General features: G+C 32.8%; 1 protein-coding gene across 3 annotated transcripts in view; it reads right to left on the bottom strand.

Moving 5' to 3' along the window:
- LOC145294135 (nesprin-1-like) overlaps positions 1–17374 on the bottom strand; it is a 1091614-nt gene that overhangs the window by 340171 nt on the left and 734069 nt on the right. For all 3 annotated transcript variants that reach the window (XM_080141241.1, XM_080141242.1, XM_080141243.1), the window contains 6 exons: positions 15907–16239; positions 12732–12852; positions 9730–9935; positions 6786–6928; positions 4707–4890; positions 802–1101 (listed from right to left, as the gene is read on the bottom strand). In XM_080141241.1, the coding sequence (XP_079997367.1) occupies positions 802–1101; positions 4707–4890; positions 6786–6928; positions 9730–9935; positions 12732–12852; positions 15907–16239 (1287 nt within the window). The remainder of the gene's footprint in view (positions 1–801; positions 1102–4706; positions 4891–6785; positions 6929–9729; positions 9936–12731; positions 12853–15906; positions 16240–17374) is intronic.

The following is a 17374-nucleotide window of genomic DNA, read 5'->3' as shown; positions in this document are numbered from 1 at the left end:
TACATTGAGGGCATTGCCAGGACCGCTGCAAAAAAGGTATATTCTCTCTACTGTACTAAAAAGCTACTGACGCCTGAAAGTATCCTGTACCTCTATAAGGACCATATATGGAGTATTGTTGTTATATTTGGGCCGGTGCATCTGCTACTAGTCTCTCACTCCTGGACAGGGTTCAAAAGAGAGTCGCCAACCTAATAGGTCCTGAGCTGTCATCTAAACTTCAGCCTCTGTCCCATCAACGGAATGTAGCATCCCTCTGCCTGTTCTACAAGTACTTTAACGGTGAATGTTCCGACGAACTGCAAGCACTTGTACCCCCTTTAGGTAAGCACCCCCGACAAAACTGACAAGCAACAAAATCCCACCTCTTCACAATAGAGATCCCTAGATGTAAGAGAGCCTTCTACTCCACTAGTTTCTTCCCCAGAACCGCTAGACTTTGGAACTCCCTGCCAGGTTCCTGCTTCCCCAACTGTATTGACATGCAGAAGTTCAAGTGTAACGTGAACCAACATCTTGCTGCCCAACTCCCCACCTAGAACCCCTGTAGCCTGTGTCCCTAATAGTAGCCCCCTACATCAAAGTGGCAATGTGCCTTGTTTGGGGTAAAATTGTAAGAAAAAAAAATATTATATATATATATATATATATATATGTATATATATATGTATATATATATATGTATATATTGCTATTGTTTCTTGCAGAGTAGTCTAATAAATGGGCAGCAAATCGATGCAACGTAGTCTTTTATATCTCATTAGCAGACGCTTTAAAAATTATGCCAAATGAGCGGCTTACCTTATATTGTTCCAGTTTTTCTGCATCTGGAACATTTTTTGTCTTGTCAATCCTTTGACGGCATTGATCCAATTTTGATTGAAGTTCCACCATTCTTGTGGAGTACTGTTCTCGAATACTGACAGCACTCAGGCATTTCTCCAGCATTTGGACAACCTGGTCATTCAGAAGAGAGAACTTGGTAAGAATACGTTGAGTTGTGTCCAGATTACTTGTTTGGCCACTGTCGGTCAGTTTTACGACACTCTCTTGCAGTTTCGCAACAGCTACTTGTTTAGTTTGGAATTCAGAACTTAACTTCTGCAAAAAGAAAAAAAAAAATAAAGAATGGTAATTTGTTTGAAGCATTGCTGCGAAATAAGTACTTGGGTGTTTAAAAAGGCTGAAAGCAATGCAGAACACCGGAATGGTGAAAGAGAAGATAAACAAAAAATCGATTACAATATTCGAAATATTAATCTTCACATTTATTTTGTAATGATTTTTCTCTAGCAGTAACTATAAGGCTATCAGCAGGGAGACTCGATGTTGCTCGGGATTGAATGAGGATTCACAAATATCCCACACTTTTCATACTTTTATTGTTGTCAAAATTGCTCATTTTTAAATCCAATCAATTGATTATCTGCTCTAGTGAGGAACTCACTGTGGTGCACCAGGAGAAAGCTTCACATGCCTACTTGTAGTGACTTAGTCCACAATAGATTATAGTCTACATTGCACTGTAGAGAATCTGGTTGATTTCAGAAAATTATTCTCATATAATTGTTAGAATTAAAGTTTAAAATGCAAAAGTCAAGTATCATGGTTCAATTGTGCTTTAAATAGAAATGTTCATTTCAAAAACGCTCTTGTCTTACCAAAGAACCCTCTGCTGATTTTATACACTTGGTCCTTCGGCTTGTGCAATGATAAAACTTAAATGCAGTTGTGACGTTAGACTGTATAAGGATGTTAACTTTTGTCAAAATCGGACTGTTCCTTCTTTAATTTCGATTATCGATTTTCTATACTTATGGGGGCATTCTGATACAAAATCTATCTAAGGCTACTGACACATTTGTGTGAAAATTTTTTTAAATTGGCCCAACCGTTTAAGAATGCAAAAGGAATCAATTCACACACACCAAAAGTGCCTTTTATATATAAGTAGAGATATAGTTGATATTTATTAAATCTGGGATGATGAATCATTCTTTTTATATTTCACAATGAAATCTATCCCCCCTCTTCTTTCTCAAAAAATAAAAAAAGGTCATGTGATATATTTATCAAATCTTACAAAAAATCCTGCAAGGTATAAAAAAAATTAGGAACAGACATGTGTGTATATATATATGTGTGTATATATATATATGTGTGTGTGTGTGTGTGTGTGTGCATATATATATATATATATATATATATATATATATATATATATATATATATATGTATACGTGTGTGTGTATATATATATGTGTGTGTGTGTGTATATATATATATATATATAAGTATATATGTGATGGTAAAAGTAGTTTATGAATTTGGTATATCAACATCTTCAAGCATTTATAAACTACTGTTACCATCCCAATGAATGCATTGATGATACAGTACCCTGTATATCAAATTTCGAGTCTGTAGACTGAAAATTGAGAGAGTTATTGCGTAGAGAAATGTAACCAGACACACACACAGACACGTTCACTTTTATACATATAATAGATAGATTAAACAAAAATATATACGTATACATAACTATATATGGAAACAATTTTGTGTTTACTGTAAACTTTTTATGCAAATATTATGCAAGTATAAATCATGTAGAATATCTGCATGGATATAATTACACGTAATAGTTAACTAAAGATGATCATCCCATAAGAAAACCGAAAAAACTAATAAGGAATTAATTAAAATAAATGTTTAAAAGAATATGCAAATTAGCTGGATCTTTTGCTAATGAATGCAATTCCACAACCCATATATAAGAAAATTGTATTTTTATTTTTAAATAAATAGAAAAGAGGGTTTTTAATATGAATATCAATACACACAAAAGAAAAACGAATTTATAGGAGTATATATATATATATATATATATATATATATATATAAAATAATGTATTACTATAATCAATTTTTAATACCTAGTGTTTTATGCTTTCAAGAATCATCAGTGCAATGAGTTACGATTACAGCTAGTCGTGAAATTCGAACTCAGTCATGTAACTATCTCTGACACCATTAACGAGGTATAAACGACATGGCCAACGTTAACCACGAGAAATACAGTTGAAATGAACATTTATATAAAGTGTAGATGTCTAGATAGCGAGGGTGATCTTATGATTATAACATCATGATCTGCGCATGTGAGCTTAAGTGACAGACTTTTAATTTCAACTTAGAGTGCTCTATAATAAAAGCCGAGTTTTTAAAAGGCCTAACATAATTATTACTATAATTATTTTATTTTATATTATATATATATACATACATACATATATAAAAAGGAGAGAGAATTAATAGTTATAAATATATAGAGGTATAATATTATGCATTATAGTTTCAAGGATTTAAGCTCAACAATGTGTTATCTAGTCAGATAACATTTATCTAATCTTTTCGTAATCTCTATACAATTTCTGGTCGCACTTTAAGTCAAACGCGTGTAAAATTATATACACACTTGTAGTTCAATATAACAGCATACGAACGAATAACATAAACAGCTTAGTTTTATTTACAGTTATAGACAGCAGTAAAGTGATGAAGTGGTCGGCATTGAGGTGTGCTTGGTCGTTGTCGACTCTCTCCGTCACTCATTCCCTCTCTCTTTTTGTCTTCGTTATCAGCCTTCTTTTATTTACATTTCCTAAATTGGAATTCGATTGTTCTTTTGTTTTGCGTTGTATACAATTCCAATCCAAGTTAAAATGTAAGATATATCATTGTTTCTGGTTTTAGGTCTTACTCGGAATGTAGATTGACGTCATCGCTCAGCGATCTCTGGCATCGCATGTGTGCACCTGCATCCGATATTTTTTGCTGTTGCGCATCACCTATCCAGCAAATGGTCTGGCATACGATTGTTTCAGAGACCATTAGGAATTATTTTTATTTTCTTATTTTATATATATATGTATATATATATATATATATATATATATCTGTGCCTAAATCCAAAGTTAGTCCGACAATCTCAATCAATGAAAACACCTCATCTCAAAAATACAGACAGGTAATTGTCTGTATTTTTGAGATGAGGTGTTTTCATTGATTGAGATTGTCGGACTAACTTTGGATTTAGGCACAGATATATATATATATATATATATATATATATATATATATATATATCTGTGCCTAAATCCAAAGTCAATGAAAACACCTCATCTCAAAAATACAGAAAATTACTATATATATATATATATATATATATATAATAAAAATAAAAATTACAATAAGTTTACCAAAGTAATCAAAATGGTAAACTTAAAATATATTATAAATATTAAGGAGTTAATATTTACAAGTAAAATAAACTCAGCCAGATGTAAAAGCTCAATAAAACCGAAAAGGAAATAGAGCTTATAATATGAACAAATGATTAATAAAACATGTTAAAAGACATCTTGAAAAAGAGTTAAAAACATATTTAATTTTAAAAAAGGAAGCACAAGATAAGTGGATAGTCCTTAATCCGCGGAGTTTCGAAGAAAGGACTATCCACTTATCTTGTGCTTCCTTTTTTAAAATTAAATATGTTTTTAACTCTTTTTCAAGATGTCTTTTAACATGTTTTATTAATCATTTGTTCATATTATATATATATATATATATATATATATATATATATATATATATATATATATATATATATATATATATATATATTATATATATATATTGCTTACCTGATAATCTTCTTGTAGTTTCTTTGCATCATGAACAGAATTTCCTATGGATTTAAGTGGAGTAACTTGCTTCTCCACTGACTCTAACCAACGAGAAAGACTCTGGACATCTCCATCAACTTCATCTTGTTGACTCAGGACGGATTCCAGTTGATCAAGTCGATCACAAATCAAATGATATATCCTTCAGAATGAAATGAAGAAAAAATAAGATATTTTGTTTTCATTTTAATTTTTTTTTTTTTTTGCAGAAAAAATTACATTCAAACATGATTGCTTACTATAAAAATATTGATTTTTGTTAAGATTGTCTGCTCTTTTTGTTTTCTAGTTATTGCTCTGCAGACAGGACGACAGCGACAAGCAAGATATGGTCCATTCTGATGAATGATTATCTTACTCTCAGGTAATGTGAAAGCTCCCCTTCCTCATGTTAAGAATGGCTTTCTTGTCCGATTGACCAATATCTAATTATCCAGTCAAATGGACAACAGAAACCGGAAGTCAAAATAAGTGGACAATCTTGACTATAATCAAACATTTCTTTAATTAAACTAAAAAAGTTAGCTCTTTAATCCCCTTAAATTTATATTTTTAGTTTGATGTATTGAAATTAGCAATCTGTTAGAATTGTCACCCTTGGATCATATAAAATACTTTTTTTGGTGGGGGGGGGGTTACTTCCCTTTGACTGCATTTCTGACTTGCCTTATCGTTGGTGACATAAGAGACTTCCATTTTTCTTTGTTGTAAGCGTTTGTATATTTCACAGTTTTACAGCGTAAAAATAAAGGCGAGCAGGCATATCTCTCGATGTCTGTGTTAATGGAAAAAGACAACTGATGTGTCTTCATTTTTTATTCCTTTTCATCGTCAGCTTTACAGCACAAAGTCTACAGCCTATTTTAAGCATGTGTTTATTTGATTGCCTTTAATCATTTCCTAACATGATGTGTGTCTAAGGTCAGAAGCTCTTCCGAACCACACGTTGGCACTGATGAGGTTACTCGATGAAAAACTTGGCATATCCGTCTAATGTAACAGAGCCACCAGCGCTGTTAGCAGTAGTAGCCATATGACAGCTAACATGCAAATGACAAAGCTGGCTGAGCAAAGTGATGTCACAGCAGAGAGAAAAGGACACACGTGGATGGAGAAGCAAAGTTTGGAGAACCACATGTTCGACATGGGTCAGAGAAGTTTGGATAAGCCTGTGTTCGAAACATAACAGTGAGCAACACGCAGGGGATGAGAGCGTCTTAAAAAGACACGTCATTGCAAGAAATGAACTGTTTAAAACAAGAGACAGTCCGTTGTTGGAAATACCAAGAATAAATGACTTTTATTAAAAAAGAAAAAGTGAATCGAATTTTTGTTTCCCTTTCCTCTGTTTCTTTTTGAAGCTTTTATCTACAACATGTTGGGTCCGGGTCAAATTTCCAGTCTGTAGATCAAAGATTTGTTGAGTATATATGTTAAGAATTATTCTCACTGATATATAGATAGATTTAGATTAATTGGACTACTGTTTTCATATTGATTTTTTTTTATAAAAATAGATGTAGAGTCTTTCTAAGCTTTTCCTGACCTTTTTTGTTAATTTTTCAGTCTTTCTGGACTTCTCAAAAATCCAATATATGGAAAGATAGTAAACATTTACAAAATTCAGTTTTGATTGATTCAACCATTTCTTTGATTCTCGTACGGACATTTCAGACATTATATTTCTCCCTGTTTTAGATAAGAATTGATAATTCATTTCGGTTAATCAGACTGTTGTCCTCATATTAAAATTTATAAAATAACAGATATAAACTTAGGTGCATAAATATACATATTCGTATAAAAAGAATAATCATCTAAACTTTATGCATTTTAGAATATATATTCTCGGGAACTAGGTGAGTAACAGATGCAGCACATTTTAACCTTAAACTTGATCAGATGTGCACATTTTAATTTCAGTGCAATTTTCCTCTGCAACTTTACAGACAAGATAACTAAACACAGACATACACAAATATTAATTCATAGAGATTTAGAAAAAATAGAACGTGTAAAGAGTAATTTTAACCTCACCTGGTAGTTCTTTCGTCAAGTAATTTAATTTGCTGGTCAAGTTTTTCCTTGTCATCATCCGACATTTTCATTTGCAGCTTCTCTGATTGATCTTGCAGAGTTGGCAACTGCTCACAATGTTCTTTGCTTTTCAAATGCAGCTTCTGCGAAAGAGATTGAAGAGGTAAATCTATGCACTTCAGAGACAAGGATAGCATGTCAATCTACCAAAAAAAGAATACAAGACATTCACAGCAAGAACTGTTGTCATGTTTGGACTCCTAAACCTGCCCCATTTGAACGTTCTGGATAAAGTGTGGATGCATATATATATATATATATATATATATATATATACTTTGGCTCCAGCCTATCTTCGTTTCTACAATCTCTCTCTCAAAGACGTCATGTTGTTAGTCTCAGTTTCTCTATAAATACTATTATGGTATGTGTTCTTTAGAATTGTTTGATTATTTCCTGCTTCTTTTGTTCTAACACGTTGTGACACGTTGGGCTAGTGGTTTTCATCAATTTGCAATTTTGATACCTCAATGTAATACAGCTCCCTATTCCAGTAGCTTCTTTCCAATAACTGCAGGCAGGTAGAACTCTTCCATCCTGCTGACAGCTTCCCTCCTACCTATAGCTTGATCTTTTCAATACTAAGGTCAATAAGCATCTCGTGTTGTTGCAATAATCATCGTTTGTTCTTATTAACTTCTTACATCAAGTGGTTTCATGCTTTGTCTCAATTTGTTGCACTTGTGATCCCTCAACGTACATATCCCTGACATACCTGCTTAGCAACAAAATTTCACCCCTTCACTGTTGAGGTCACTAAATACCAGAAAGCTTTCTACTTTAGCAGTTTCTTTCCTAAAACAACTATACTTTGGAATTCCTGTTAGCTGCTTCCCTGACTGTACTGATATGCAGAAATTTAAATGTAATGTAAACTAACATCTTGTTAATCTTTCATAAGCATGGTCCCAATTAGTAGACCCTTATGTTCAAGTAGCGACATGCCTTGTTAGGGGTGAATGTAAAAAAAAATTTTTTAATACAAATGATTAAAAAAAAAATCAACACAAATGAAAAAAAAAGCTTTTCTCTTTTTTCCTCTGTATGCCCAGGGTTAGGTGAAATTTCCATGGACAGAGTTTATTTCTTCAAGACCCTTCCCCACCCTATGGAACACATTACCATGGTACTACTCCATTAAAAACTACAACATGACCGTTCCTACATCCAATGTCAACAAATACTTGTCATGAACTGTCTTCATAAGTCATCAAACCTTATTCGATTCATCACTTTCAATCCTCTCATAATATTCTTCATCATTTAACCGACAATATATCCATTTCATTAACATGTATCATAGAGTAGCGTTGTTGTTTCTTTACACCAATTTTTATCCTCTTTAATCCAAGGAAAAAAAAATCAGTTATTTTTTCTTTTTCCAAGGGACATATAAATTCTCTCTGATGAGTTGCTTGGTGTTTTTCCACCATTCAACGAAACACGTGTAAGATATAATAAAATATTATGAAGTAAAAATAGATATATATATTTGGCTTTGAAATGTTTACTACTGATATATATATATATATATATAGACTTATATGTAATTATACTGAGTTCGTGAAATTCAGTAAATTTTCATATACCAATGAGTTTTAAGCCAAAAATGGTTGACTTAAAGGGTAAGCTACAAAATTATCAAATTTTATAATTGAGCATTAATATACTGTGTAAGCAAAAACAAGACTTCAAAACAAGGTGTTGGTGGCAACAAAAAGTGTATTGCAATTTACGTTACAATTATTTCTATGTCCAGTTTGACAATTTCAAGCATTATGTCGTTTGAAAAATTTCAAAACCAGCATTTCTTCAGACTTTATGAATAAGCACACTTTTGGCAATGGAGCATTTTTTGAAGAGAAGGAAGGAAGGGGAAATCCCTAGCTAGAAAGGCATGAGATAAACATGTTTCTCGCATGCCTTTCTAGCTAGGGATTTCCCCTTCCTTCCTTCCTTCCTTCCTTCCTTCTTTATTATGTTATTATACATGCTATAATAACAAGTGAAAACTGGTTAGTCAGAATCAAATTTTGATGTGTTAGCTTAATTGCGATAGGGGTCTAACTTTTAAAGCTACACAAGATAACTTTATATGTTAGGTTGGATACCTATTTGCACAGAAGAGATTGACAATTCCACGCATTAAACACAAGTAAAATTATGACTAAAACAACAGAGAACATATTGCTGTATACACTTTGGCAGGAGAATTAATCCAAACACACATAGAGTGACCTCCCTTACACCATTTTCTGTACCCTAAAACGTATATTACACGACACTAATACAGCAGTCATTAACACTCCTAAGTACACACTTTAAGCATAATACACAAAAATTAATCATTTATGTCCATTAATAAATTTAAAAAAATACAATAATTCCTAAAAAACTAATTAATATCCATGGCAACTCGTATCCTGGAAATTGATTTGACAGCCAGTCTACGACATTGACTTCCGGAAATAAATAAATAAATAAAGCAGACAAACGAAAGCCTCGTTGAACAGTTGTCCACGTTTCTTTTAATTTTCTCCCCTGAAGAAGAGATACAACTCTCGAAAATTAGGGACATCAACACCTACCATCTTGTATGACACATTATGTTCGCAAATAAACGTAATATAATTATAAATTATTGAAAATTTCTTCTAATATTGTCATTATTCTTTTATATACTAACTTGTGTTCATGGTGTTTCCCATGAAGCGCATTGATATAGCCTTCAACTCTTTTCACATTACGCACAATGCTTCAAGCAAACTACAACATCCTTCTCATATATATATATATATATATGTTGTCTAACTCTTATGATGTATCTGGACATAAATGCAATTTGAAAATGTTTTCTCACTAAAAAACTTTTCGAATAAAATACCTGATATTCCGCATGCTGATCTCGTAGAATAGCTGTTGCACAATCCAAATGGAGTGGCGTCGAACATTTCATTTCTGTTTCGTTGCACCAAGTTTTCAGTTTGTTGGATTTGGACTGGAACTTACAAAGCAGATCAAGATGACTTCCCAGGTCTTTCGAATTGGTACGCGCCTGCTTTTTGATGGCGCCATAGCGAGATTCTAAGACTAAATAAAAAAAAATCAATAAACAACTGAAGCAGGCAAAAATAAAAAGAAATAAAACATTCGATAAAATTGTAATATTCCCATTTCACAGAATATTACAAGACGAATACTAAACACAAATCCTTCTTAAATAAAAAAGAATCCAGGTTGTCCCCCATCATTGTACGTCAAAACAATATATAAATGCAGGAATACATCAGGAGTTTATTCTTGGATCTTTATTATTCATGATATTCATAAATGACCTTCCTGATAGAATTGTCTCTGACATTAATATATTTGCTGACGACACCATGATCCAAGGCAATAGCGGAAACTCTAGAGGAAGACCTCAAGTCTGTAGTGGAATCGGGACAAAAATCGATAGTCACATTCAATGCTGCCAAAACTAAGCTCCTTTCTTTTAAAACTAAAAGAAACCTTTTTAACTACTAATAGTCATGGCTAATGATACATTACTTGAAAGTACTTCTTCGAACTCCTCGACTTAATGCTCACAGGGAACATAAATTGGAACAGATAGAGGACATTGCTAAGGCTCCTGCAAAAAAGGTGGATTCTCTTTCTGCCATGCTATAAAATTATTTACGCCTGAGTATCCTGTACCTCTACAAGGCCACCATTCTTCCATGCATGGAGTATTGTTGCCACATTTGGGCTGGTGCATCTGCTACTAGTGTCTCCCACTTAGACAGAGTTCAAAAGAGAGTCACCAACCTAATAGGTCCCACACTTATAGTTAGGCTTCGAACTGTCATCTAACCTTCAGCCCCTGTCCCATCGACGAAATGTTACATCCCTCTGCCTGTTTTACAAGTATTTTAATGATAGGTGATCCAGCAAACTACAAGCCCTTGTCCCCCTTGACGTAAATACCCCTGACAAACCTGACAAGCAGCAAAATCTCACCCCTACACAGTAGAAATATTTAGACGTAAAAAAGCCTTCTACTCCAATAGTTTCTTCCCTAGGACTGCTAGACTTTGGAATTCCTTTCCGAGTTCCTGCTTCCCTGACTGTACTGACATGCAGAAGTGCAAGTGTAATGTGAACAGACATCTTGTTGCTCAACTCCCTACATAGTACACCTGCAAATTATGTCTCATATATTAGCTCCCTATATCAAAGTGGCACTGTGCCTTGTTTGGGGTGAAAATGCAATAATAATAAAAAAGTAAAATCTATTATATCAGTTGTGTGTGTGTGCCTGGCTAAATATCCCAAGCTACAAAACCCACAAAGTTGGTATATTTTTGATCGGCATTGCCCTGGATGAATATCATCTAAAATTTAGAAAATAGAAAAAAAGATATTCATTCTTTGCTCCTAAACTGGTGCAGAACGTGACAGGAAGGGTCAGTTTCCTCTATTCCTTCTTACAAACTTCTAAAGATAAAGGTATTTGTATAAATGTACATATTTGCAGATATTAATTAGTGAAATTCGTGTTTGGATGGAAGGGTTTTAGTGACACCTTAAAGTTCCTGAGGTGACCTCAAAACGAAAGGCAATGAAACCACAGGACTTCCAGCCAAAGGAATTTCTATTGCTTTTTGGATGACAACTGTCTCACTTTTTTTAAAAACACACCTTTCTCATCAACTAACATCAGCATCCAAATGTTTTATCTACAGACGATCAAGAGTAGCATAGTATGGACGTGCATATGCAAATGTGAAATGACGTCACCGGTAGTGAAAAATAACTTGAAATAGGAGATCATGTGAGAGATGGAAAGGAACGTGTGAGATCACATTAACAGCATGGATAACGTTTGAGAAGACGATCATGTAAGGGATATGACAACGGTAACAAGAGAACAAGGAATTAAATGTTGTACAACAAAAAATACGGCACAATCGCGTTGACACACGGGTTCTCACCAGATCACAGAGGTTAAGCAACATTAAGCCTGGCCAGTACCAGATGGGTGACCATTTGGGAAGGTGAGGCGCTGTATGTACTGCAAGGTAAAATACCAGGTTGAGAAACTAGCATGGTTTATCTTTCTCTCAAGAATAGATGGGACTCTCTTAAGCCGTGGTAGGCACCCCGTCTAGTGATGGCATCACAATAAAAAAATACCTTTGATAGCCCTGGTGAAGCATCAAGTATTCAGCTACTGACAAGATTTGAAATACTCTACAAACTCGTGTAGTGAGTTCAATCTCAGCTACGGCAGTGTCAGATTGGATTAGACAACAAAAAAGGCAAGCTGAAGTTTTTTTCTATTTTTTGTCTGCTTTGTGACTGTGGCTACAACGTGTTGATCACCAGACAACATTAGACAAGAATCTGGGTCCACAATAAGGACAATGGATGTATAAAGGATATATACAACCATCGGAAAAATGTGAAAATGCACACGATTCACTCCTGCACTTTGATCCTTATGAACTTTGGAACACAGCTACTAAGCATAAGGGGTTGTTATGTGAACTATATTTAGTTCAATTTTTTAATTTTATGCAGAGGGAGTAAAAGGGAGTGGAAGCTTTTTATGAAAATTCAAATCTCTCCGATTTTCTTTTGAAATTTTAATAGGTTTTCGATAAAAGAAAAAGATTAGCATACTAAAACAAAGACAATTGTTGTGGTTAATTTATTTAAAGTGTAAAAAATAAACATTTGATTGTGCTATGAATTTTTTTTGTTTTGTTTTTTAAAGGAGACAAATTTCTAAAAGTATGAATTTTATTCTATGAATTTCTGACAATCATCTTTTTCTCGTACATAGTTTTGATCCGTGATGTCGCCAATGCCATGGTTATCTCAAAGATAAACAACTTAACCTACCTGAAAGCTGGTGCAAAAGTTCAGCCTTCGATTCGGGCGAGCAATCTTCACCAACTTCGCCACCTTTCTTCAAGAGATCTTTCAGCTGAGCATGGAAACCTTCGTTGTCGCGAACAATTTTCTAAAACGAAACAATAATGCAAGAATAATTTTTTAACAAAGTTAAGCAACTGATGAAGATGAATTTGAAAGAGAAGGGGGGTATAAATAAAGACCTGGCCAGAGTTAAGTAAGTCTAGAAGTCAATTTCTAAAAGTTATCCAACACATGCTAGCATATAAATGATAAAGTAAATGCTCGCCTGCAAATTCATGTTGATTTTAGTAGAAATAAAAACTTCAGACGAGGCCCAGGCTAGATTGTGATAACATCGGCACTAATATATATAAATGCGATCATGAAAAGTAACATGGTTAGCTTAAACATGAAAAGTAAAAAAACTAGTTGTTAAAACTGGAAAAGAAAAGGACAAGATATTCTAGTAAAAAATATAATAAATTTATAACTTAAAATATTGCAGCATAAGAACTGATTATATAATGTTATAAATCAAGTTAAAAAAAATCTTAATGCTGCAATATTTTAAGTTATAAATTTATTATATTTTTTACTATCTTGTCCTTTTCTTTTCCATGTTCAAGCTTAACCATATTACTTTTCATGCTCGCATTTTTCTATTGTAAGCCATGATTTTTCCAGGCTTCCAATTAAATCACTTGTCCTTTGTTTAATTTCAGTCTTATTTTTTGCCTTCATAAACATAACATACACATATGTAATAACAAAGTATGGCACTCATCTGCTTTCAATGAAATCGCCCATTTATCCCCAATTCATTCTTTCTGTTTCACTTGTTGCTTCTCATTTCGTGAGAGCCGTGAATTGGTAGCAACAGTAGTCGCCGAAGCGACGTGGTTGCTATGGAAACCAATCATAAAAAACGGCGCTCCCCTCCTTACGCTTCTTTACGATTTTGAACACCAGTAAATTCATCATCTTTCGTTTTACTGAACGAAAATTGAAAAATTTCCTTCATTTCACAATATCGCTGAAAAGGTGATCTATAAACTGTAATAAGTATTTGAAATTGGGTCGAAAAATGAGTGAGCGGTGAAGAAGTTTTAAAGCAGTTCTAAATTACTAAAACTGCCACTTAACCACCTATTCAAACACAGTAGTGTTTTAATGATACATATATAAGCCCCACCTCCTTGGATAGAGCACTATCACCTGCTGCTTGCTAAGAGTAATATGAAGCTCTTTGTAAAGAAAAACAAACAAATCGAGCACTGCACAAGCGGCAGTCAAATGTTTATATAGACATTTAATGATATCGTTTGTGGGCACCAATCCTATGGGCTAGAGGATAAAACTGACAATCAATTAGATAGTCGAAGGTTCGATCCCTGATTCAGGATAAGTGCTAGTTTAAACGTGCTGAAGAGCAAAACAGTGTCTGTGGATAACTATATGCACCTATATATACATACATATATAGAAATCAAAAGTAAAATTTAATTTAAACTTAAAGCGAATATAAATATTAAAGTAATGAAATAACTCAATGCAACCAAAATAGGAAATAGAGTTTTTCATAGAAGAACACAATTTAAGACTGTAAAATATACTTGACATGAATTTATTGTTCGACAAGATACTCAAAAAAGAAATATTAAGATTTCCTTATTCCACCGAGTTTTAAAGAATGCGTTTTTCATCAGACGAAAGATATTAGTAAATGAATATTATAGCAAAGCTATGAATTTGCTGGTACTGTGATAAATTGAAATTGCATACTATGAAAATGAGTCATAAATAAAAAAAATTGTGCAAAGAATTCATAAAATTGGCGAAAATGAAAAATTTAAAAAAGTGAATTAAAAATTAAAAATCCAAATGAATGGATATAGCGAAATGATCGCAGAGTCAATGTTTCCATGTAAAGAAGTTGGATGTATAATGTTGACAAATATATCCAAATTAAAAATGTGTATAATCCAAGTCTGTAGAAAGATTCCGTTCGCAGCCGAGAAAGCAAAATTATTTCGAATCGTTAAAGTTTTTTTCGCTTAGGGATAATGGAGCCGGTATGACACATCTTCCACATCTGTTTAAAACGTTTAGTAATGAAATTCTGCAGATTAAGGAAATTTGAATATTTTTTTAATATTTTTTATTTGAGTATCCTGTTGAATAATGAATTCATGTAAAGTATAATTTACAGTCTTAAATTGTTTATATATATATATATATATATATATATATATATATATATATTCTGATTTTGGGTTGCTAAAGTTGCTGGTGAGAAGGAGCCAGGGCCTTTTTTTTTTTTTTTTTTTTTTATTAAGGTCTGATGACTGACCTTGGTTGGCCTCTGTTATGGCTATAATGCCACTTCCAGAGAAGAGAAGGTTTATACAATTACTTACCTCTTCCTACCTTATGTATAAACAGGTTGGAGGCCCTTTTTATCCTAGGTGCCAGCCTGCCAGTAGTTCATCATTGTCCATCACTTCTTATTTGATATTAGAAACTGCCCTCTATTAATAGAAGGGCCATCCCCATTCACAACCTAAGGAACGTGCTGGATGGCTTGAGGAAATAACACATGTTTTTAAATATTTTGTCAGGATTTACTTCCAAACCTCTTGTATGGAGAGACCGAAAATACCGGAGGATGGTGTCTAGTAGACATTCAGTTATGCATATGTTAGTTGAAATAATGCTAGTTGAAATAATGCTAGTTGAAATAAGACTTCAAGGGAGGCTCGGAATAGATAGTTTGCTCATGTGTGCATGTATATAGGAGGGTGCTTTTTTAGAGGTAGGCAACTTTATTTGACAACTATTTTCTTTAATTGCAGATTGGGCAACTATCTATTATTTTGAGTTCAGCTTGGTTTGGCAATTCATAATGAAAAGACCCTCGAGCAGCGTTAGCAAATTGTGCAAATTCATTTTAAAAATCATTTTGAAATATTTGATGAACGAATAATTTCACGAAATGGACCTGTCGACTGGCTATCTCGTTTGTGCGATTTAAACCAATCCAAACTTATGGTAAACCCATTTACTCAAAATGATTTCGTTTTTATCAGCTGGTTTTAGATTTTTTTTTAATTTAAAGATTTTCATATATTTTAATGCATTTTATAGATGATTTTTTTTTTACCTGAGAGTTCTTTTTTTGTCGTTCCACGTCTGGCTTGGTCATACCAAATGCCAAGAATCTTTCGAGATCCGATTCTTTGTTTTGAAGCCATCTGCTGACTTCTTCTGTGTCTTTCTGCAGAACTTTCCTCGCATTAAGGCGCTGATTCCATTTATTCTGACTAGCAGAAACATTTTCCAACAACTCTGAGTATTTAGTAAAAATGGTGGCGAGACCTGTTTTTAGCTGTTGGTGTGCGGTGCTGTCTGGTGCAAAACTTGACAAAAGATCCGAACCTTGTTCGTTCAGTTGCGTTATGGTGGTTTCTTCTTTTTTTACGTCATCTTCCAAGTTCTGTGAACAAAAAGTAATTTATTTATTACCTCATCTTCAAGTTGTTGTTTCAAAACTATTCCTCTGGCTTTTGTCGGGGACGTCGTGCAGTGGATAGAGATGTTGAATCTCTACGATTCCAGGTGAGCATTGTCTGAGATAGCAGTTTGAATCGTACCATATCGTAGGCCAGAGGATTAATCGGCCAGAGGACCTGGTGAGACAACAACAACTATGGAAGGCAGTAATCACTGGAGATAGGGTTAAGAGATTCAGCATTCCTATCCTGTCACGGTAACCAACTGACGAAGGCCACAGGAATAGTTGACCGAAACGTTGTGAAAGAACAAATTTGAAGACGAGGATAACAGTCGGCAAATAAATGAATAAATAAATAAATAAATGAATAAATACATAAATAAATAAATGAATACATAAATAAATAAATGAATGAATAAATAAATAAATAAATAAATGAATAAATAAATGAATAAATACATAAATAAATAAATGAATGAATAAATAAATAAATGAATGAATAAATAAATAAATGAATAAATAAATAAATAAATAAATGAATAAATAAATAAATAAATGAATAAATAAATACATAAATAAATAAATGAATGAATAAATAAATGAATAAATAAATGAATAAATGAATGAATAAATAAATAAATAAATGAATGAATGAATAAATAAATTAATAAATAAATAAATGAATGAATAAATAAATGAATCATCTCAAAAGATATTAATAATAAAAAAATAATATAAATGACAAAAAGTAAAATTTTTAAGTTTATAAATAAAATATATAAAAGAAGATAATTAAATTTTTATCATTTTTTACGAATTATAATTTAATTTTCATTAATAAAATTTATTTATTAAACTATTATGTACGAGAAAATAGAATGATTTTTATATATCATTTTCTTCAAATATTTGATAGAATTATATTTTTTATAAATTATTTTCTATATATATATATATATTCAGAAAGCTCAGGTCTTCCTGAATAAACTCCATTAATGGACGTCAAACGAAATAAGGCCAATTTCAGATTGCTTGATGAGAATCTTAAAGATGCAAATGCTACAGAGATTTAGATTTAAAATATCACGGAATATTTATCAGAATTGGAAATTAAATC

The sequence above is a fragment of the Euprymna scolopes genome, chromosome 15 (genome assembly GCF_053919585.1).
Source record: "Euprymna scolopes isolate OS-2025 chromosome 15, ASM5391958v1, whole genome shotgun sequence".
NCBI lineage: Eukaryota > Metazoa > Mollusca > Cephalopoda > Sepiida > Sepiolidae > Euprymna > Euprymna scolopes.
This window is presented reverse-complemented; position numbering and strand designations above follow the sequence as displayed.